At 47.3% G+C, this 20,555-nt stretch overlaps 2 protein-coding genes across 2 annotated transcripts; both read right to left on the reverse strand.

The window, feature by feature from the left end:
• Positions 1-221: 221 nt before the first annotated feature.
• Positions 222-9,205, reverse strand: GPN2 (GPN-loop GTPase 2). Its single transcript, XM_065421726.1, has 6 exons — positions 9,167-9,205; positions 7,227-7,662; positions 5,334-5,490; positions 4,047-4,207; positions 1,608-1,738; positions 222-1,062 (listed from the first exon to the last, which is right to left on the reverse strand). The coding sequence occupies exons 2-6, from the start codon at positions 7,638-7,640 to the stop codon at positions 990-992; spliced, it is 936 nt and encodes a 311-aa protein (XP_065277798.1). The 5' UTR covers positions 7,641-7,662; positions 9,167-9,205; the 3' UTR covers positions 222-989.
• Positions 9,206-11,441: 2,236 nt separating this feature from the next.
• GPATCH3 (G-patch domain containing 3) lies at positions 11,442-19,365 on the reverse strand. Its single transcript, XM_065421742.1, has 7 exons — positions 19,023-19,365; positions 17,601-18,031; positions 16,688-16,862; positions 15,013-15,072; positions 13,269-13,390; positions 12,734-12,861; positions 11,442-11,810 (listed from the first exon to the last, which is right to left on the reverse strand). Exons 1-7 carry the CDS (start codon positions 19,363-19,365, stop codon positions 11,597-11,599), a joined length of 1,473 nt encoding a protein of 490 aa, XP_065277814.1. The 3' UTR covers positions 11,442-11,596.
• Positions 19,366-20,555: the final 1,190 nt, after the last annotated feature.

A 20,555-nucleotide genomic window follows, 5' to 3' on the forward strand; every position in this document is an offset into this window, starting at 1 on the left:
CAGTTTGGGCAAAGCTTTCAGGAGCTCACAACAGAACATTGGCAGTGTTTCATCATGCAGGGCAGAGAGACAGAATTTCTCCACTGGAACAGAGTGCACAAGAAGTGACCTCCTTTCCTCCACCCCATCCCGAGCAGATACTTGTTCTGCTTCCAGGTAGGTCACAGAAGGAAACAACAGAGACTAGAGTGATTTTAACAGAAACACGTGGCAGCGTCTGCAGCCGCAATAAGGAACCTATTCACAGCTCTTCTTGTCCCTCATGCTTTGCAGCACCGTTGCATTTTATTTTATTTTCTCCACTTCAGGGGAGCTCGTCGCAAACTCAGAAGTACAGGGTGAAACTAAGGGGTGGAGAAGTGTTTTTGTTAAGAAAGAGCTGATACTTAAAAACAAACAAACCAAACCCCTCACACCTCTCCTCCCCCCAGGGATGAACGGACAGGTGGCTGGCTCTCTAAGGAGTGGATACCCCTCACTGTGAGAATGCACAGAGGTCCCATTCAATACATGGAGAATTCATACCACAAGAAGGAGCTCCATTCATTCACTGCAGTAGATGCTGATTTGTCTTTCACTTGAGACATAGCCTTGGGCATGGCGGTGAGGGATGAGACTTGGCAAAAGTGGGCACCTATGTCTTGTCTGCTGTACAGAGAGATTGTTTTCTTCTGCTGCTGACGTCCCGGATCAGGTGAAGATTCCCTCTGGTTCCTGTAAGGAGATCTTGAATTTGTCCTGCACTCAGCTATGGAGGTCCTGATCTCATTGTCACCCAGAAAAACATAGCTCGTACACAGCGGGATCCAGACGCAGGACTGCATTCATACAAAGAGGGAACCTAACAGCTGGCCTTCTGCCCAGAAAGTACCGGGTCCGAGTCACACTACACAGAGGGTCCCTCATGCTCCTGATGGGACGAGGTGAGACACATTTAAAACAGGAAGGGAGCTCCTTCCACTACGAGCCTGCTGAAAGATACAGGAGCACTATATTTCCATTGCTTCCTGTTCCACGGTTTTCTCCTGAGGCTGCACATACTTCTCCTGGACTGCAAGTGTACTGATCATCCAGGAATCAAGGAAAACAAGACAGCAAGGAGGACTGGTGGTTCAAAGCACCCTGTGAGACAGAGGAGCTCTAACTTTCTCATCGGAGAATAGACTCCAACATTAGCCTGAAAGCTAACATGGGAACTAGCAGCACTGCTAAGAAGATGCAACGTTCAAATGCATTTGTAGTTCTTGCTGGTCCAAACAAGCTCCAAACAAAGTGGGCATTAATTCAAATTAATTAATGACGCTCTGTGGAAGGAACGAGCCCAGTGAGCATGAATTACAGAGATGCAGTCAGTGACGTCCCCACAATTAAGATCCCAATTAGTGCCAAATGTGGCTGTGGTGAGTTTGATGTGGACACTTGTCCGGTAGGATTGGAGTTGAGACCTAACAACTCGTTGTACACATGCTATTAAACAGCATCAGATAACAGTACTAATAAATTGGCCTGAATTCAGATCTTGAGAAGACAGGCCTATATGAAATCCCCAGAGCCACAAATCCGAGTTCAAGACTCCATACAGGAGAGAAGAGCAGCTGAAAGGATACGATGTGAAGTGGAAATCAGCTCCCACCGCTGCAGACATCAGGACTTCAAGGCTTCTCTGCTCCAAGTCTCCGAAGGAGTAGCCATTGGCTTTGTCCACTGCCTGCATCACCCGTCGCATACTCTCCTTGTCCTGGGAAGAGTGACACACGGTGGGGGTGAAAATGAGAAGCAGCGGCTTTAACAGAGCATTAAGAAGAAAAAACAGCCAAGCAGACTGAGCTAGCCGGGGTGGGTGCAATGCCAGAGCCGTACGCTCAGCCTCGGGAGAGAAGAGGGAAAGCCTCACAATTCTCCCTGGAAAGTGATTTCTTTCTTATGAAGAAATGAGATCTGTGCGCAGCTCCCAACATCAGCGAATGTGAGGTTCAGGGCTTCGGGTGGGGGGTGGGGAGGAGGAGAAGGAAGAGAGAGGGGGGGGGGGGGAAATTGCAGCAGCTGCGTTGTGTATTCTTTCACTTGAGGAACAGCATACGAGGGCTCAGAATTCCAGCCCTTGGGTGCTGGTTCGACTCACATAACAGCCAAAATGCCAACATGAACTAATGAACTGTTATTTTAATAGCCCCCAAACGCATAGCAAATGTTTCACAGAAAAAACGTAACAGACAGATCCCTGCAGCAAAGGGCTTACAATATAACGGATGGACTTGGCCATCCTTTAAGAGAATCTGGCCTAAATAGGGCAGTTGCTCTGGACCTACGTTGAGGATGCTCTGCAGCCTAGACTTGAAATAAAATCTCCATTTCCCCTGAAGACTTCAGTGATCTACAGGAAGCGGTTTAGTGGCTAGAGCAGGGCACTATATGTCAGCAACTCCCTAATTCCAGTCAGAACTCTAATAATGACTCCCTCCTGTGCAAGTAACCTAACCTTGCCTGAGCATCCCTATCTCTAAAATGCAGTGAATGACCCTTACCCTGACCTACATCACAGAGCATGAGGATTAATGGGCGGAAAACACTTTAAAGAAAGTAACGTGCTGTATCATAGACATCAGAGGGGAAAAAAGACGTGCCCATCTTGGGACCTGAAGAACTGTCTCCTTCCAGTACAAAACTATTCTCTATAATTAGGGATTTGTTCAGTCTAGTTTTAAAAGTCCAAGTAATGAGGCTTCCACCACTGTCACGGGATGCGTTCTCCACAGCCTTCCACACCCCACTGTCAGGAGGGTTTTGCTGCAAAGCAGTGTGATCTGGAGGAACGAGTGCAGGATTGAAGGTCAAGAGGTCCAAAGATGCAAACTGGGCTTTGCCACTGACTTGCTGCGTGGCCTTGGGCAAGTTACTTCCCCTCTCCAGGTCCAACCCTATGCGCCCAAAGAAGTCAATGGGAGTTTTTCCATTGACTTCAATGAGAGTTGGATCAGGCCCTCGGTGCTTCAGTTTCCCAGTCTGTCCATAAGATAGGGATAACAATACCTACAAACTTAACCTATACGTGGTGCTGGGTGATACCAATGCCTGCACAGTGCTTTCAACAGGCGAAATGCTATAGAAATAATTCCTCTCCCTCCTGCTCCCTTCAAACATTTGTATCTTCCCCTATTGTCACTTAAACACTCTAGTAAACAAAGGATTAACTCCTTTTAATCCTTCCTTCTAAAATTATTCCTCCTGTCTAATTATCTTTGTTGCTCTTCGCTTGCTGCAAATTTATTGCCATATTTCAGGTGATGTAGTGCCCAGCAATGAATGCAGAACCCCAGATATAGTTACAAGACAACTGTGTAGAGGGGGATCCTTAATTCCCTGCTCCATGATGCAATGCCTATGCATCCCTAAACTGCATTAGCTGTATTTTTGCTGCCACACTGCATTTATAAATTCAGGCCTGATTTGCTCTCCATTTTCACCCCTATGTCTCTCTCAGTATTATAGCCTCCTGGCTTTCTCCATACTACTGAGTATCTGATATTTTGGATTCCCTCCCCACCCTGATATATTAGCTGTATTTTTCTAGGAGACTCATTTTTTATTTTCTGCTCAAGTTTTCACTCTCTATACCTCCCTTCTCTATTTCTGTGTCCTGACCAGGGTTTGCAATTCCTTTAAGTTTAGTACCATTTGAGTTTCATTAGTCTCCCAAAGCCCTCTTCTAGACTATTATCAAAGGCACTCAATAAACTTGGACTTAATACCTATACCTGCATGGGTAATACAGGGTTGTTTTTTTTAAATATGAGAGCCATATAAATATGCTTATTCAAGGCTACAGAAATCAAGCTGTGAAATTACTATTCTACTCGACACAGCCAAAGTCTGGAAAAAAAACAACATGGGCAGTGACACGAGATTTTATTTTCACAGTGCTCATTGGGAGAATAGAGCTCCCTTTAGAAGCCCACAAACTTAATCTAGGCAGTTAATGAATCAGAAAGCTACCTGCAAAACGTTCCTTGTCATTTCCAACCCACCCACGCCTCAAGCTGGGTTACCTGGACATTGAGTGGAACAAAGGAGACCAGGCTGTAGTCCTCAATCACCTCCACCAACTTCTCATTGAGGCGACGGTAGTTCTTGAAGAATGGATCGGTGGCTAAATGGTCTACTAGGTAAGAGAGATCCAGAACCTCAGTGTAATAATCCAGGTTGAAGGCTGCAAGGAAAGACAAGAGAAGCAGCTTCAGGACTAGCTTCCAGGGTCTGCATTTTTCCTATGGGTTTGGAGGTGGGGGGTCCTGGCCCACCCCTTTCTTTGCCCTCTGAACATGCTCTGTGACAACATTAACTCCTCTGTGTGGCTAGCAAGGCAAGCGCCCTCTTCAAAGGCTCCAATGCCACCCTACCATCAAATGAGAATACGCAACAAAGCCCGGTGAACAGCATGTCTCTGCCCCCATAGAGGGTTGAGTCAGTCAGCTCCCCAGCAATCCCACTGGCACGAGAGGCTCCAGCACTGAGAGTTTCCCCAACAGGTACAACATGACTATTTTGTGTAGCGTCTCACACAAACTATATCGCAGTTTGCTTTTAGAGTCAAATACAAAGTGACATGGAGCAGGGAAGGAATGAGATGTGAAGATGAGCGAGAAGATACATCTTCAGAGGAGATGTAAAGAGAGGTGGAGAGATGGAGTGAGGCTGTTCCAGATGGCAGGGGCTGGAAAGGGGAGAGCAGGTGAATCTAATCACATCTAGAATGATGGCAGGTGCAACCACTTCCAGACACCTCAGCAAATAAGTTACTGCAACAGGTTCAGATTCGCACCCACCCGCCAATGTACAATGAACACCCCCACCTCACACATCACCGCTGAATTTGGCCCACTGAGTTTAAGCTGGTTTAAAATATATGTTAAAGGTGCAAGCTACACCAGCTTAGACTCACTTCAGCTCTCTGAATTTAGCCCCGAGAGCAGTGAGGCTGTGTGAAATGGCGGAGAGAGGAAGCTGATGATTGGATGGAACAGAAAAGGCAGAAGAAAGCACAGACAGGTCTAGGGTGCTGCCAGTGAATGGAACCTAGGGCCACTTCAGGATCTCCTTTTTCTTAGTGACTGGCTTTGAAAGTGCTTATGAGAGTACTCATGCACACAGCTAACTGCACAGGCCAGAACATTTCACCAAGAACTCAGGGAGATGTTATATACTTTTCCTCTCCATCATCCCCAAGTTGCTGATTATCAGGAAGTTAGTTTCTCTATGATAAGAGTCAGCTCCACAACTCCTTTGCAGGGTCCTCATTTTCCTTCCACCCAGGCCCCCTTCCCAAAGGCGCTTACCCAGCTTGCCATACTGTTCTATCAGGTCCATCTTAGAGAGGACGTTGACGTGGGGCAATTCCACATGCAGCATGGTTGAGAGGGAGGTGCAAAGAACTGAGATGAACTTTCCAGGGTCTGTGCAGTAGTGAGAATCCACCAAATGAACTGCAGCCAACTGCAAAATGGAAACAAGAGAGAAATAGTGCAAAATCAGAGGCAGGGCAGAATCTGCCTATGCAAACATGCAGAAGTCACTAAGGCAAATCTGTGACACAGGAGAAAGATAAAGGCATCCAGCCCTCAGCAGTTCTAAGCAGAAAAAAAACATCAGCCAACTTCTCCCTAGATGTTTCATATACTTATTTGTATACTTGTGACCACTAAGCATGATCCACTGTATATTAACCAAAGAGTCGGGAGACCTGGATTGTTTTCCCACCTTTGTCACTGATTTGCTGAATGACCTTGTGAAAATCACTTTGCTATGACTCAGTTTCCTCATCTGTACAATGGGGATAATGATATTGACCCACTTTTATAAAGTACATTAGTATCTAAGAATGAAAAAATGTTATAGACGTGCCAAACTTTCACCAACAACAAGAGAGACCGTTAAAGTTGCAACTCTTCTTCCACTTCAGCCCCTCTATTCAATTGCTTGGAATTTCTTTCCTTTGGGGATGAAACTTTCCATGCTTGGTCTCAGCCCAAAGGTGATGGAAGTCCGTGTTAAATCCAGTTTTGAATTACTGGACTATATGCAATTTTTTTACCTTTCCCATAGAAAAATTCACCCCCCCAAAATAACTCAATAACAGTAATTTTAGAACATCAAACTTCTGTAGGATGAACAGTCAGTGTGGTTTGTGAAACAGTTAATAAATTTATAAACAATTTGATTAATAATTTTTCATACATATGAAACAGACTGGTTTAGGATTTTAGTTATGTTACTACCTGTCATACTACGAAATTGCACAAATGTATAGCTCCATATTACAGAGTTCAATTGTGTCAACAGCTACATTTTTTCCTGTCTCTATAGAGTACTGAAGCTTAGAGACCTGCACAAGAACTCAACTACGCAACTCTATAGTGATTTTTCTTTTTCCAAAAAGGATAAAAATTAAATACAAAAACTATGTGAATGCAACGTCACATTTGTTTATTCGAACACACACACAAATGCAAAAGTTAAGATTCTAAATAAGGTTCTCAAGTAAAATTACCTTACCTTCCTTGATTGTCCTGTATACTGGTTATACATTAATGGTCTAGCCAGTAATCCAAAGTATGAGATATATGTAATGTGAGCAAGCTAGTTTTATTATGGAAACCTTCACTTGTGCATTTGCTGGCTTGTGTGTTTCAATGTACAAGAATGTTGAATTAATGTAAATGTTTTCATCAAACATTAAAATACAATTTGCACCACAATTTTTGTTAACTGAATGAGATCTGAGTTACACATCTTGAAAGATCATTTGAATTTCTTGGGATAGAATCCTACAGGTCCCTAATAATCTGGCATACAAACATTCCTCCCTATCTCAAGCTACAATGTTCACTGGGTTAAAATGTGTAAGCTTTGCTCTACTCCTGGTGTCTTTCTACAAAGGACTGGGAGGGAAGAGCCCTGGATTCTATTCTTTTGACTTGCTGGGTGGCCTTGGGCAAGTCCTCTTTGTGCCTTGTTCCGCACAAAATACTTTCCTACCTTTGTAAAGTGCTTTGATATACTTGGCTGAATGGACCAATACACAGCAAAAGCATATCATTAATTATTACAGACAGTCCACAGATTCATAAGGCCTATCTGCAAGACGTAACACTTTTAAACATGATTCAGCAAACATGCGAGAGCTACGGGAGCTGAACCATCTTATTACTATAATAAAACCCAAAACATACCCTGAAGTTCCACTTAGCTAACTGTGCAAAGACGTTTTTCAATGCGCCATGGTGGGTGCAGAGTTCTACCTGCCCTGGGCAGTCAAACAAAAAGTAATGACCCTTGAGTTTAGCCAGCTTTTCCTGCAGCCAGTCAAAATTGGCTTCCAGGTACTCCATGCAATAGATCAAACCGCCATTGGGCCCCAGCTTCAGATTATCCATCACATCAGACAGGGTGATAAGCTCTGAGATGTCCACAGCACACTGATAGGGAGTCCCTTCATTGGCTGGGTCCAAATTCACCACAGCCACCTTCCGCCCAATTTTGGACATGAATTCCTGCATGCCAAAGCAGTAAGTGGTCTTCCCCGAGCCAGGTGGCCCAATCACTGCCTGGCCAAAGGCCAGGGAAGACGCATGGTTTTCTGACATGTCAGCTCATTTCTTTCTCCTCCTAGAAAGAGAAAGGAAAAGGTTAAGACGGTGCCCTTTATTCGTGTTTATAGGAATATTATGCATTGGAAACTGAAGTTGCCAAGTAATTCTCAGACCTGGGAGGGCCTATCATGTGAAACCCCCCTTCCACCTCCTGAGCGAGATGGAGGGACCATGCCAAGACAGGGGAGTAAACCTCATTTTATCCTTCCAGTCTGGACAGTCTCCAGTCCCTTCCAGGCACTGGAGTAGGCAATATCTCAGCCTGTCCCACAGGCCCAAACCAGCTGCAGAAAATAACCACAATACACAGGGCTACGCCACTGAAGGGAGGAGATTCAGATTCTTGCTGACAAGATGTTGAGTGCCTTTGAAGTTCTTTCAGCCTGTCTAGGACTGTTACTTTCAGACATACGCATTACGGTCACCCTTGCAATACGACACGGATTCCTGCACGTGGATGTTCAGAGGAATTTATTTTTCCACTGGATGAAGATGGCTTTCGGTTGACGTTATAATTCAGAGGTCAATCTCATTTTGGGACACAAAGTCAAGCCAGTGTAGAGGGTTCTCAAGCTAGTAAAAATATTAATATCAAACCCAAGAGAAAAATCCCTGGGCAGAAAGCTTAGAAACCACAGGAAGCACAATTATTTAAGGCCCTGGAGCCTGTAACACTTCCTCACGGCCAGGCTCAGCTTTGTGGGGTCACTGATGGGAGCATGGTTGGGGAGGAGGTCTGGGGGATAATGGAGAGGGATGAGAGACTGGGGTGGCGAGGCCAGGGGGAAGCAGGTGGGTAAGGGAGATTTGGCCCCTGGGGAGGGAACCTGAGGGAGGTTAGACCACTGGGGGTAGAGAGCGAGGGCCATTATGAGATGTCTGGGAGATCTGGAGAAGCTTAGAGAGATGAGGGTCTGGGGAAGGCTGGGCAGGGGGTTGGATGGCCGAAAGGAGCAGGTGCCCAGGGGTCCAATAGGGTTAAAGCCAGTGCATAAAGTAGTCTGAAAAAAGTGTGTGTGTGTTGGGGGGGGGGGGGTGGCAATCATAACCCCAGGCCAAGTAAATGTTCATTCATTTGAAACAGGCAATTCACCATTTCTTTTATGCATCTCTGACATGATCACATGCAATGTTTAGCGCATTACGCTATTTATCGTTACTGTTTATGAATGAAACAGCAAAGCCTCGTACACATTATTCAAATTAAATACACCCTGTGAACTTGGGGTGTCTCTGGGGGTTCAGTGGGGTTGGGGGGTCTCTGTGGGATGGGGGGTGCAGTGGCCGTCAGTGGGGCGGGGGTGGGTGGGGGGTCGCTGAGGGGCCTGGGGCCCGTCCCGGGGGAGTTGCCCGCCCGCCCCCGCTGCTCCCGCCCGGCTCCCAGCCTGTCCCTGAGGCACTGGGGGGGGGGGGCGGGGAGAGCGGGGCCGCGCTGCCCCCGCCCCGCCAGGCCCCGTGTGAGCAACGGGCGGGCGGAGCCCGAAGCCCCCTCAACGACCCCCCGCCCCGAGCAGCCTCACCTCCGCGGCTCCGCCCGGACCCTCCCTCTTCCCCGGCCCGCCACTTCCGGCGCGTGTCCCAGCTACTCGGGTCCGGCTGGCTGGGCGGAAGCGAGCGGGAAGGTTCCGGGAGCCGCAGGATTTTCAGCGCTACAGCCTCGTTATAACGTAATGAATATTCATGAGGCGCTGCCCCCGCCGGGCAGGGCTGAGCTAGGAGATTAGCGCCCCCTGGCGGCCACAGGGGGAAGGTAGGAAAAGGAAGCAGACAGGGAAATCCCAGGGGCTCTGGTGCCATAGGAGCTAGCACAGCACAGCTCCACCCCTTGCCCTAGGGAGAGCCCCCCCCCCACAGCCTTGGGGGAAGGGGGAGGGGGGAACAGGCAGCCTGCCCCCTTGCTGCTCAAGCACTAAGTTGGTTTTGCTGTTTATTAGCTTCCAGGCCTGCCCATGGCTCAAGTGCAGGACAGAGACCCCCCCCCCAAAAAAAAATTATTTATCCAGGACCATAAATGCTGTGGGGCTCCATTCCCACCCCCACAGCCCTAAGCTAATTAATTTAAAATTAAGGCAGAGCCACCACACTGCTGTGAAACACCATTAACAATAATCCACCCCCAGCCTTAAGGCAAGACCTCAGCCCCCTCACAGAGGGAAGCCATGCCATTGTAAGTAACAGCTCCGGTAGTGAGTAAGAGGCAGCTGGGTGGCCCTCTTCACAGGTTGGTCTAGCTGAAAAGAGGGGAGCATTCACACAGCACCCAGTCACTGCTAGCCAGGGGCATGTCATGCAGCGACAAAGCTTTTATTTACAGATACAACCCCTTTATTTCTACAGGAGGGCAAGAAGCTTCTTTAGTAATAGAGATTTACCCGAGAAAGGAGCTCTGCCCCTACCCTAATAAATAGTTGGGTGTTACATGTTTAAAATTTTTGTATGAGGGGGCCTAGGATTAGCACTCATCAGCCAGACTCCATTGGGCTACGTGCTGTACAGATAGATTTTAAAAAGCCGGAAAATGGAGTTAAACTTCTTGATCAGGCCTTAGATTAGTAAACCCTAAAAGGAATTTGCCCAGCTATTGTTAAAAATTAATAGGTATCAGTTTCCGTGTGTTCATTCTGTGTGAGAAACTGGCATCTAGTCTCAATGGATAATCCCCCAGAGCCAGGCTGTGGATGATGCAGACTAGGCCTCCTAGCCGAGGCGGCTCTCAGAGGTTTGTGACAAATGGAAGTTACTGTACATCCTTAAACTAATTTTAGTGCCACCGTGGAAGTAGATAATTAGATCAAACTCTTTCCCGCAGGCGGTTTCTAAACCTTGTTTACAAAGGGCTTAGCCTACAGCTGGTACTTTTCTGCCATGGTATTCCAGGGGTAAAGCAGTTGTCAAGACCAAGAAGAAGGTACAAGGTTTAGCATGTGTTGTTTTAACAAGCATGTTTGATTGAAGGAAGAGAAACTGTAGTTGTAACCTCTGCTAAACTAGTTAGGAGGTGATGTCTAGGTGATTTCAATGCAGGAGAGGCCAGCACTGAGCTTTCTAAACACAGAGCTCATGCTAAATAAAACTGTAAAGAGAGAACAAAAACCTGAACTCTGCATTCCTCTCACCACATAGTCACAGTCTACAGCTGTGGCATAAACTGGCCATGTCAACAGGCACAGGCTACAGGCTTCCTGAGCAGATCCTGCAGTGCAAAGCCCCGAGGGAGAAGGTAGGGCATCTCTCACTGGAGAAGCGTGTAGCTAAGTACATGGGGGTAAAAAGAGCACAAGTGCTAGTCACTGGAGAAGGGAGCAGAGCTTGAGGTGCACATCCTAGCCTGTGGTTTTACCCACTTTGTGCAGCACCTGACGCAGAGGAAGCACAGCTAGTCTCACTACTCCTATAGAAAAGTCTTCATTTTATCTTCAGCACTTAGTACAGTGAAGGCCACCAAAAGGGTCATTTGGCCCCAGGAAGTTTTCATTTGAGCGCAGTGTAAATGCCATCGACTGAATGATGCTCTGGACCAGTAGTAAGTTTCCTAGAAGACAGTTACATTTCTTCCTGAGATTAAGAGATGAGCTCAAGCCTGCTTGCAGACAGTTCACCTGAAAACATCTCACTGCAGGAGCCTAAGCAAAAGCACAGCAGCCTTGCTTACAGCATTAGTGTTAACACTCATTAGAAGCTTAACCTTCCCCCTGCCAAACAAACAGGATCAAAGACCTCAGCTGGTGGCAGGGATACTGGGACCCCCTCCTAGTACCGCAATTGTTAAAACAGAAAGACTTGCATGCTACAAAAGAGTCCAGAAAATATATTAACATTTTGCTTAGGATCAGAGAGCAGGAGAAGTCAGCCTCCAGGTAACAAAGGAGCACAGAAGAGGCTGTTCTAATATAAAGGTTCTGCTATTGCTCTAATGAATGAGTCCCAAAGTCTCTGTTCAGCAGCAACTCTCATGAGGCACCGGGCCTCTGGTGAACACTCTGAGTCGCTCGGACAAATGCCATGTCCTGTCTGTACTTCATGGCAGTGGGCAGCTGGCGCCGGAGTAGCTGGTCCCCACTGTCTACAGGCTGGGGCTCATCGTAGATTGTGGAGATGAGGATGGGGCCATCCCGGCGAGGTTTTTTCGGCTTGCTGAAAGTCTGCAGTTTCTCTCCATGGTACCTAGAGAGGTGTGGGCAGAGAGCAGTGTTTCAGTGCATTGTTGTTTAGGACACGAGAAATCCCTCTACACTAGCCCATATTTACCAAATGCTAATAAAAGGAAGGGCCAGGCCCCTGGTTAGAGCATGGGGACTAGGAATCACGGCTCCTAGGTCCTGTTCCTGACTGGCACCAACCTCTAGGTATAGTTTCACTAGCATGGCTCCAAAGTGAGCGAATCTCTGTTTTGCAGGCCGTTAAGAGGCATGTTTGTAAAGTATCTGAGGGTCTATAAATGCAAGGAGCTCTGAAGGTGCAGAGAATCTGAAGCAGTTTAGGCATAAAGCCTGAGCTGGCTGACTCAAAGCTGAGACAGAACAATTAATAATGTTTACTAGGTCTGCACATAGCATCTGCACATGGATCAGTTGTTTCCACTCTCACTGGATCTGCAAGCAAAAGAGTACTGTAGGTACCACCCCCTGTTGGCTCTGCTGCAGCAGTTTAGTTTCCAAAACTCTGCACACCCCATCACCAGCATCATTGATGTCATGAGCCACGTTTGTTTCAAGCTCCCCATAAGGAAGCAAAGAAACAGTTCACAAAGCAACAGCCAGAGCCATTACGGACAATCCATGTATTGATGGAGGACTGCTGAGTAGCAAAAACAAGGGTCCAAGATTCAGGACTTGATCTCACTTGAGCTGCACAGCCACGAGGACAGAAGCATATTCCATTCACCTCTAGATGGCACGAGTTGTATCCTCAATACTCACATCAATGCTGCCTATAGAGACTGCTGCAGAACCCCTGGGACATCCCTCCAGTTTTGACTGCTCAGGAACGTTCTTTTGTCAATTACCTACTACATTTTACCTCTTGGTATGGGGCCTTTGAGTGGCACTGTGCACAAGCAAAGAACGCCAGGAGTTTGTAGCACTTACCCCAATCCTCTCTTGCACTTGGGATGCTGACCCTCATTGTCCAACGCTTCAGCCATTCCAGAGTTGCTGCTCCCCAGACCTCGCCCCTCCATCCAGCCCTGCCTCTCCAACACCTTCCTGCCAATACCCTGGAAGAGAAGAAACCACTCCACGTAAACCAGCATCAATTCTGGGAGTGAGTGGGCCAAGTTATTACACTGAGGTCAGTGACACACCAAGGGATCAAGCTTCATCAATAGCCCCTGTTGCAGAGCCTTAATAAGAGGGCTAGTCAGTCCTGGCCAAGTGTCTTCTGCAGCGGTTACATGCATTTCTAAAGCCCCCAACCTCCCCAATATGCCCCTAACTAAAACCCAGCTCCATGATGCCTGCACTTTTACAGGGATTTATAAATAACTTTGAAAAGCAACCCGAAGAGAAAAAAGTTTGCGCGTTAGTTCAAGTCCTGTATTTCTCTGTCATTTCAAGCCTCCACTGGCCAACTCTCACTTGCCTCCAGCCCAGACACCACGAGCAGCACATGTTCTAGCGTTACCTTGGTATATTTCTCAAAGGTCCCAATCTGTTGCCCTGAAACAGACCCATCCTCCAAACCATCCCGGAGTCTCTGTTCCAAGCGCATCTGTACTGCATCGCGGGCATCCTTATCACCTCCGTCTGAGGACAAACATGACACAGCAGAACTTATAAGGGAAAAAATAGGATATCGCAGCCATTTCCCCAGAGAACATAGTGAGCAAGGTAGCTTCTGGCAGCTTCCTTTGCCAAGTCAGGAATGATCCAACTATGTTGGCCTCTTATTTCTCATTTAAACTAGTTTTAAAAGACAAGCTACACAGCAGCACCTTGAGAGCAAGGCGCCTGGCTCCAAATGCAGGTTTTAAAAAGTCAGATTTGAACAAGAGAATTTCATTAAAGGGTTTCAAAGACAATCTCATTCGTTTGAAGTTGGGGCATTCACCTGCAATGCTGGAAACCCAACAGCTTCATTCTATAGCAGTGGCGCTCAACCAGGGGTACGTGTACCCCTGGGGATACACAGAGGTCTTCCAAGCGGTACATCAACTCATCTGGGTATTTGCCTAGTTTTACAACAGGCTACATAAAGAGCACTAGCAAAGTCAGTACAAGCTAAAATTTCATACGACTTGTTTATATTGCTCTATATACTATACACCAGGGGTTCTCAAACTGGGGGTTGGGACCCCGCAGGGGATCACGAGGTTATTACATGGGGGGTTGTGAGCTGTCAGCCTCCATCCTAAACCCTGCTTTGCCTCCAGCATTTCTAATGGTGTTAAATATATAAAAAAGTGTTTTAAATTTATAAGGGGGGGTTGCACTCAGAGGCTTGGTATGTGAAGGGGTCACCAGTACAAAAGTTTGAGAACCACTGCTATACACCAAATGTAAGTACAATATTTATATTCCAATCGATTTTATAATTATATGGTAAAAATGAAAGTCAGCAATTTTCCAGTAATAGTGTGGCTGTGACACTTTGTATTTTTAGGTCTGATTTTGTAAGCAAGCCATTTTTAAAGTGAGGGGAAACTTGGGGGTACGCAAGACAAATCAGACTTCTGAAAGGGGTACAGTAGTCTAGAAAGATTGAGAACCACTGTTCTATAGTACAGAAACCAAAACGGACGAGAACAGGAGTGAAGCCCGTTCGCTAGTTTGGCTGTCCCAAGCAGAATGCCTTGCTAAGTGGCCAATTATACTCAGAGTTTTAAAGTTTCCTATTTCAATATTCTCAGGTGCTAATCCTGGGAAGGTTTAGCATCCTGTCTTCTAAGGACACTCAATAAGACAGTATTAGACTTTTCAGTTCTGAACTGTTGACTAACTATGTCCCTTTATAACCCTAATCTTCAGAGTCAAGGCCTCAGAATGTTATAGTTGGCAGTGGCATGAGGAAAAGTCATTATGAGATTTAACATCTGCATCCCTGTAGCAGAGAGGGTAAAACAGGAGGTTTTATACAAAGCATTAAATATCTCCCTCTTACCAAACTAAAGCCACACTACACAGACTTCTGTTCAAAGGTCCCTGCCTATTTGAACTCGCTATGGCTCCCAACTCCACTTTACGTTCAGATCCCTTGAGTCCTACAGGAGCCTGGTGGAGAGGCAGCCATGCTTCTTTGCATTCCTGGTTCTGGAGATGCTAGACCTTTGGAGTACGTCTCAGTTTAACTGCAGCCCCAATGGGAGTGCAATGAGTCTTGCTGTTGTGCTGTCACCACTACCTGTTCATATGGGAGACAGCTCAGATACCTTTGTCGTAGTAGATACTCATGTCCACATCCCAGTCATCTGCCGTCTGTTCGTCAAAGTCTGTCAAGAGAAAAACAATTTGTGGAATTAGATCAAGGATCCATGTCACGGGAGCAGCTTTTCTGTCAGGGGCATAGCCCTCCATCCAGCACAGTTTTTTTCCCAGCACAGTAGAATAAGTGTGTTAATAGCCGTATGCAGGGTTGTTGTAGCCCTGTTGATCTGAGGATTAGAGACAAGGTGGATGAGGTAATATCTTTTATTGGACCCACCTCTATTGGTGAGAGACAAGCTTTGGAGCTTACCCAGAGCTCTTGTTTGGGTCACAAGAGCTTCTTCATACCTGACCTAAGGAAGAGCTCCAAAGCTTGTCTCTCACCAACAGAGGTGGGTCCAATATTATCTCCCCCACCGTGTCTGTGTTAATATACAACATTTGGGGAGTCTACAGAAAGAGCTGCCACGGGGATTGGCGATAGCATAATGAGCCTCGTCTCCAGTCACTGGATCAAATCCAGCCCAGATTTGTGGTGTCTGAGGGGTAAGTTTTCCAAACAGGGGTGCAGTGCTTATATCCACAGAGGAGTTTGCTCAGGGATGGTACAGTGCTCACCGATCACTATGTGGTTATACCTGCCAGGCCCACTTCTGAAAATTCAGCCCCAAGTCTTGTTACACCCTAGTGCTTAGTCTGTGGCTTATGTAATCAGAGTTAGCGCTCAGCCACGGTCCCAGGGGACACACGTTCACATCCAAAAAACACCCACCACTGCCAGCAAGAATGATAGTTATCTCAGACCAAGAATTCTGAATGGACGCTGAAAACAAGCCACCCTCTCATCCCTAGCAGTCACCCTCCAGCTCAGGGAGGATGACCATTAGCAGAACATTTGGATGGGAGGAAACCTGTATTGCTTTGATCCATGCTGGAGACTATCTCCAGGGCTGCCAACATGGCCTCAACACACCAACATTAAGGGCTGGTCCACACTAACCCCCCAGTTCGAACTAAGATACGCAACTTCAGCTACGTGAATAACGTAGCTGAAGTCGAAGTATCTTAGTTCGAACTACCAGGTACTTACCGTGGGTCCACACGCGGCAGGCAGGCTCCCCCGTCGACTCCGTGTACTCCTCTCGCGGAGCAGGAGTACCGGTGTCGACAGCGAGAACTTCCGGATCGATTTATCGCGTCTAGACAAGACGCGATAAATCAATCCCAGAAGATCGATTGATTACCGCCGAACCCAGAGGTAAATATAGACGTACCCTAAGTTTACTGAATACTTGAAAGACTCAGGACTTTTGAAGGATACTTTGAGTGCCTGGCTCCTATAAACTCTTTAAAATATAAGGTCTTCCACATGAGGTACTGTGGACCAGTTGCTGACCATGTAGATGACCAACCAGATAAAAGGAAGAAGTCTTTCCTACAAATTACAACTTCTCTCCAATCTGTTTAGAAGTTAGTCTAACTTGATTCCTATAAAACATCCCCAGGGTTTCTCCAGATTTATTGCTATAATTTGTGATCAAATCCTTTCACAGAACACTGGATTATCAGACAACTTGCAAAGGTTCACACAACTGAGCCCTTGGTAAAAGATGGTCATACTTAGATAACTATTGTGCACAAAACGCCCCCCCTCTCCCAGGAGAGCATGAGCAATATCACCTCCTTGCTCTTCCTGCCAGTACTGAGCATCTGTGTAGAAGACCAGCCCAGAGCCTCCCTTCTCCCACTTCAGCTCAATCTCCTCTTCATACAGCCGCTCCTCTGCGCGTTCCTGATTGGTTACATCCTCATGCAGAGCCTCATGTCGTTCCCACTCCTCGCACCTATCATCATCCTGCAAAGAAACAAGGAAAAAGGTTGACACCAATAAAGCAAGGGCACTTGCCCAGACCCAGACTTCTCCATCGCCCATCATTCCATCCTATCACCCACACTCCCGTTGCCCTGCTGAATATGTTCTCTATAGAACAGAGGCATTTTGGTCAATGCACTCTATTGTGGGCACATCACCTGCAATTTCCAATCACTGGCATTATCAGTCCCCTCACTCCCCCACTGAGCAAGGCTTTTTAGAGTCAATTACCAGGAGAGCTGGTGAAAGAGCTTAATTCCCTTTCCGCCCTATCCCCATTCATACACCATTTTATGAGTAAGGAAATGGAAGCAAAGCAGCAAGATGACTTGCCACATGGCAAGTGCGTCAAAGCAGAGGTGGGTGTTTAAAGTTCCAGCCTCCTGATCCTGTGCTCAGAACTCTATGCCAAGCCCATCAGAATGAGTGCACTGCCACTCCATAATCAGCTTACCATGGAGAACCAGTTTTGGTTATGGTAAAACAAGTTTTGTTATATAAGCCAACATGAAATACCACCAAAAGCCTCATAGCCAGAGCTTAGCATATACAGATAAGTGCATATTCATGCTTTATAATACAATTCTCAGATACAAGATACTATCTGTATGATACTGTTGCACAGGTAGATATCAGCACCCCAGGGAGCAGCAGCATTCCCTCCCTGCGGTTTACAGGTATATGGTTAGTCTTGCAATTTGACAGGAGAAAGCCACTTACATCATCTGAGTGAGACTCTTCTGCTTCCTCCTTTCCTGGTCCTTCCCAGTCTTCCTCATCACTAGTTTGAGTCATCCCAGTTCTTGCCAGGGGTCCCTTTTCCATTGTGATCTCCTCCCCCGTGTCTGTATAAACCAGGTCTTCTTGTTCAACAGTCTCAGTGTCCCGATATTTAAAGGGCACATTCCCATACCTGCGAGAGGATCCTGTCTTGGGGAATCGTAGCTGCAGTTTCTTAATAACTCGGGGAGGCAGCCTGCAGGCCTTGATCAGCTCCAGGAAGACTCTCAGAGGAGTTCCCACATTCCCATGGGGCATAAACACAGGGGGGTTCAGTTCAGGCAGCCACTTTAAGTCTGCCTGGGTAAACATTTCACTCTGGGTCTTATTATGAAGCTCCTTTTTAGTTTTATACTGGAACATGCCCAAACCTAAGAGAAATAAATAATAGATTGAAACAGAATCACAGATTTGATAAAGAGCGCAGTTTCACCAAGCCACTCTGAGATAGAAGGCAGACTGAGAAAGGGAGCCCGTGATACAGATTTTACCAAAGAGTTGCATGAGATATGTCAGAGGGCTGTTCTAGTTTGAAAAATCAAGCTATGAAAATGTTAACTGAGAATTTCATCAGCCATTTGTTTCAAGCCTTTATAAGTCCACACCCATAGCAAGGTAGCATTCCTTTCTGCAGCAGGCAAGACAGAGTTGTTTCTGGTCTTCAGCTACTCAAGGCATAATCAATATATCATATTTTAAAGTGTGCAATTGCTTTTGTGAAGTGATCTACTTCTGGAACCGCCAAGTCCAATTATACCAGGTATCTACAGTTCAGAGCTCTGGTCTGCCAGATGAGCTTTCATACTTTGCAGCCAGAACACACGCTAGCTGTATTTACACATAACAAACCTGAAGTGCTTCCCCCCAGAAAAACACTTCACCCAACAAAGTTATGTCGAGACTACTTTTTGCCCCTGGCGGGTGGGTGAATTTTGCAACTGCAGCTCAGCAAAACTTCTGTCCTACTTCTACCCATTTTACCTCCCACTGATATCTTTGTTGTGAATGCCATCCTAAGGAACTGGGTGGAACCCCTTGAGCTTCAGAAGGAAGATCACTGGCCATTCAGAGGGGAGAAACAGTGGGCTACATAAACAATTTCCCTCAGGGGTTGAACCCACCACCTCTAAGCCACCCAGGCTCCTGCAAGCCTAGGAAGTAAACTACTTTCCGGGGAGGAGGGGAAGGAATGTAAGAAGGTAGAGAGGGGACCTTGTAGCGGCTTCATCTCCCATCAGTAGGAGCCACTGCTTCACAGACTCTCCCCTGCTATCATTAGCAACCCCTCCCTGCCCACACCGCCCCTCCTCCCTATTGTCCTTTCAAGCCATCTCCTCCCCACTCTGTTACCCCGCCCCGTACCTGTGTCCGGGGAGACTCGGACCCTGCGGATCACGCAGCGGCCGGGCAGCCCGTCGCCCTGGGCATCCAGCCAGCGCTTGCCCGAGTACATGCGGACCAGCCGCCGGGCCTGGCCGGGCCGCACCGCTACCAGGCAGCAGCAAGTGGCCGGGCCCGGGCCCTGCCCCGGGGGCCCGCTGCGCTCGGGCCGGTGCCGGTAGTGGAAGCAGAGGAAGCCGCCGGCCTCGGCGAACTGGCTGAAGTAGGAGCGGAGCTGGGCGGAGCGGAGCTCGGCCGGGATGCGGCTCACCAGGCAGTAGCGAGCAGGGCCCCAGCAGGGCTGGGAGCTCCCGGGCGACGCCATCTTCAGCCCCCTGGGCCGCGGTCACGTGAGCAGCGCCGGGGGTGGTCGACGCACACATGCATCTCGCGAGATTGAGTGGCAACGTCACTAGAAGGGGCGACGTCATCCTATGGCAAGGGGGCAGGGATAGGGATTCATTTCCCCTGGCGCACATTGATGATGTCACAACAGTGGCATAGCTGGGTGCCAGGGTGGCCACACAGATGGGTGACCCAATGGCCCAGGGGTATGACCTCAGCCTCCCTTTGGGAATGTGCCCCAGCATTGCCCAGGCACACAGTGACAGGGCATGGCCCAGCACATGAACATCACATCGTCACGGGAGCCCGGGGGGCCTAGAACATCGTGTTTTTAGGATCTGTGCGTGTGTCTCAGTCACCGTGTTTCCAACACTGGTGATTTTGATCGCAAGGCTCATGGTAATTGGTGTTTTTCTTAAAGCCCCAGCTCCTGGAGTCATGTGAGGCTGTCAGCTTTCTTGAAATAAAAAACAAAGCAACTAGCCCTTGTGGTTGCAGAAAAAAGCTTGACAGCATGACCTGGGTGCAACCTAAAGCTTAAAAACACAACAAGTCAATAAAAAGGACCCAAATGGATTATTTTAAAATCTTGTATTTAAGCTGATCTCATGACTTTGGGGTCATGACTCATTTTTTCGAAAGCTTGAGGTTGGCAGTACTGGGAGCTGCAAGTAAAAAAAAATGACCAGACAAAACAGGGAGCAACCCAGAAACGGAGCCTTGTGGCAACCCCTGTTGTGAACACACAGCAGAGGGTGCGGATGCTTTTTTAGACCTTTGACAAAATAGGCTCTGTATTAGCAGGTGTCTCTGTGGTAATGACATTGTTTATTATGTCCTATGCCAGTGGTTTTCAACCTGTGGTCTGCGGACTCTCAGGGGTCTGCAGACCATGTCTAAGGGGTCCATGAAAGGGTGTCATTACCATAGAACAGTGGCTTTCCACCTGTGGTACATGGACCCCTGGACGTCTCCAGACTATGTCTAGTTTCCAAAGTGATCTGCACCTCCTTTTGAAATTTTTTAGGGGTCTGCAAATGAAAAAAAGCTTGAAAACCACTGACCTATGCTATAACTCAAGCATTCATCATTTCCTTACATGCTCAATAAAATAATAATAAAACAACCATCTGACGACTGGTGTGGCCTGTGTGAAATCACTTAATGGGT

This window comes from Emys orbicularis, chromosome 23 (assembly GCF_028017835.1).
Source record: "Emys orbicularis isolate rEmyOrb1 chromosome 23, rEmyOrb1.hap1, whole genome shotgun sequence".
In the NCBI taxonomy this organism is placed as follows: Eukaryota; Metazoa; Chordata; order Testudines; family Emydidae; genus Emys; species Emys orbicularis.

Excerpts from the sequence above, each read along its gene's own strand:
- GPATCH3 (XM_065421742.1), bottom strand. The coding sequence starts at position 19,365 with ATGGCGTCGCCCGGGAGCTCCCAGCCCTGCTGGGGCCCTGCTCGCTAC. Across the intron at positions 18,032-19,022 it reads CCGAGTCTCCCCGGACACAG|GTTTGGGCATGTTCCAGTAT; the intron begins GTACGGGGCGGG and ends TATTTCTCTTAG. Across the intron at positions 16,863-17,600 it reads AAGAGTCTCACTCAGATGAT|GATGATGATAGGTGCGAGGA; the intron begins GTAAGTGGCTTT and ends GTTTCTTTGCAG.
- GPN2 (XM_065421726.1), bottom strand. The coding sequence starts at position 7,640 with ATGTCAGAAAACCATGCGTCTTCCCTGGCCTTTGGCCAGGCAGTGATT. Across the intron at positions 4,208-5,333 it reads AGAACAGTATGGCAAGCTGG|CCTTCAACCTGGATTATTAC; the intron begins GTAAGCGCCTTT and ends CTTTCCTTGCAG. Across the intron at positions 1,063-1,607 it reads GCTGATTTCCACTTCACATC|TACACTTGCAGTCCAGGAGA; the intron begins GTATCCTTTCAG and ends CTGGATGATCAG.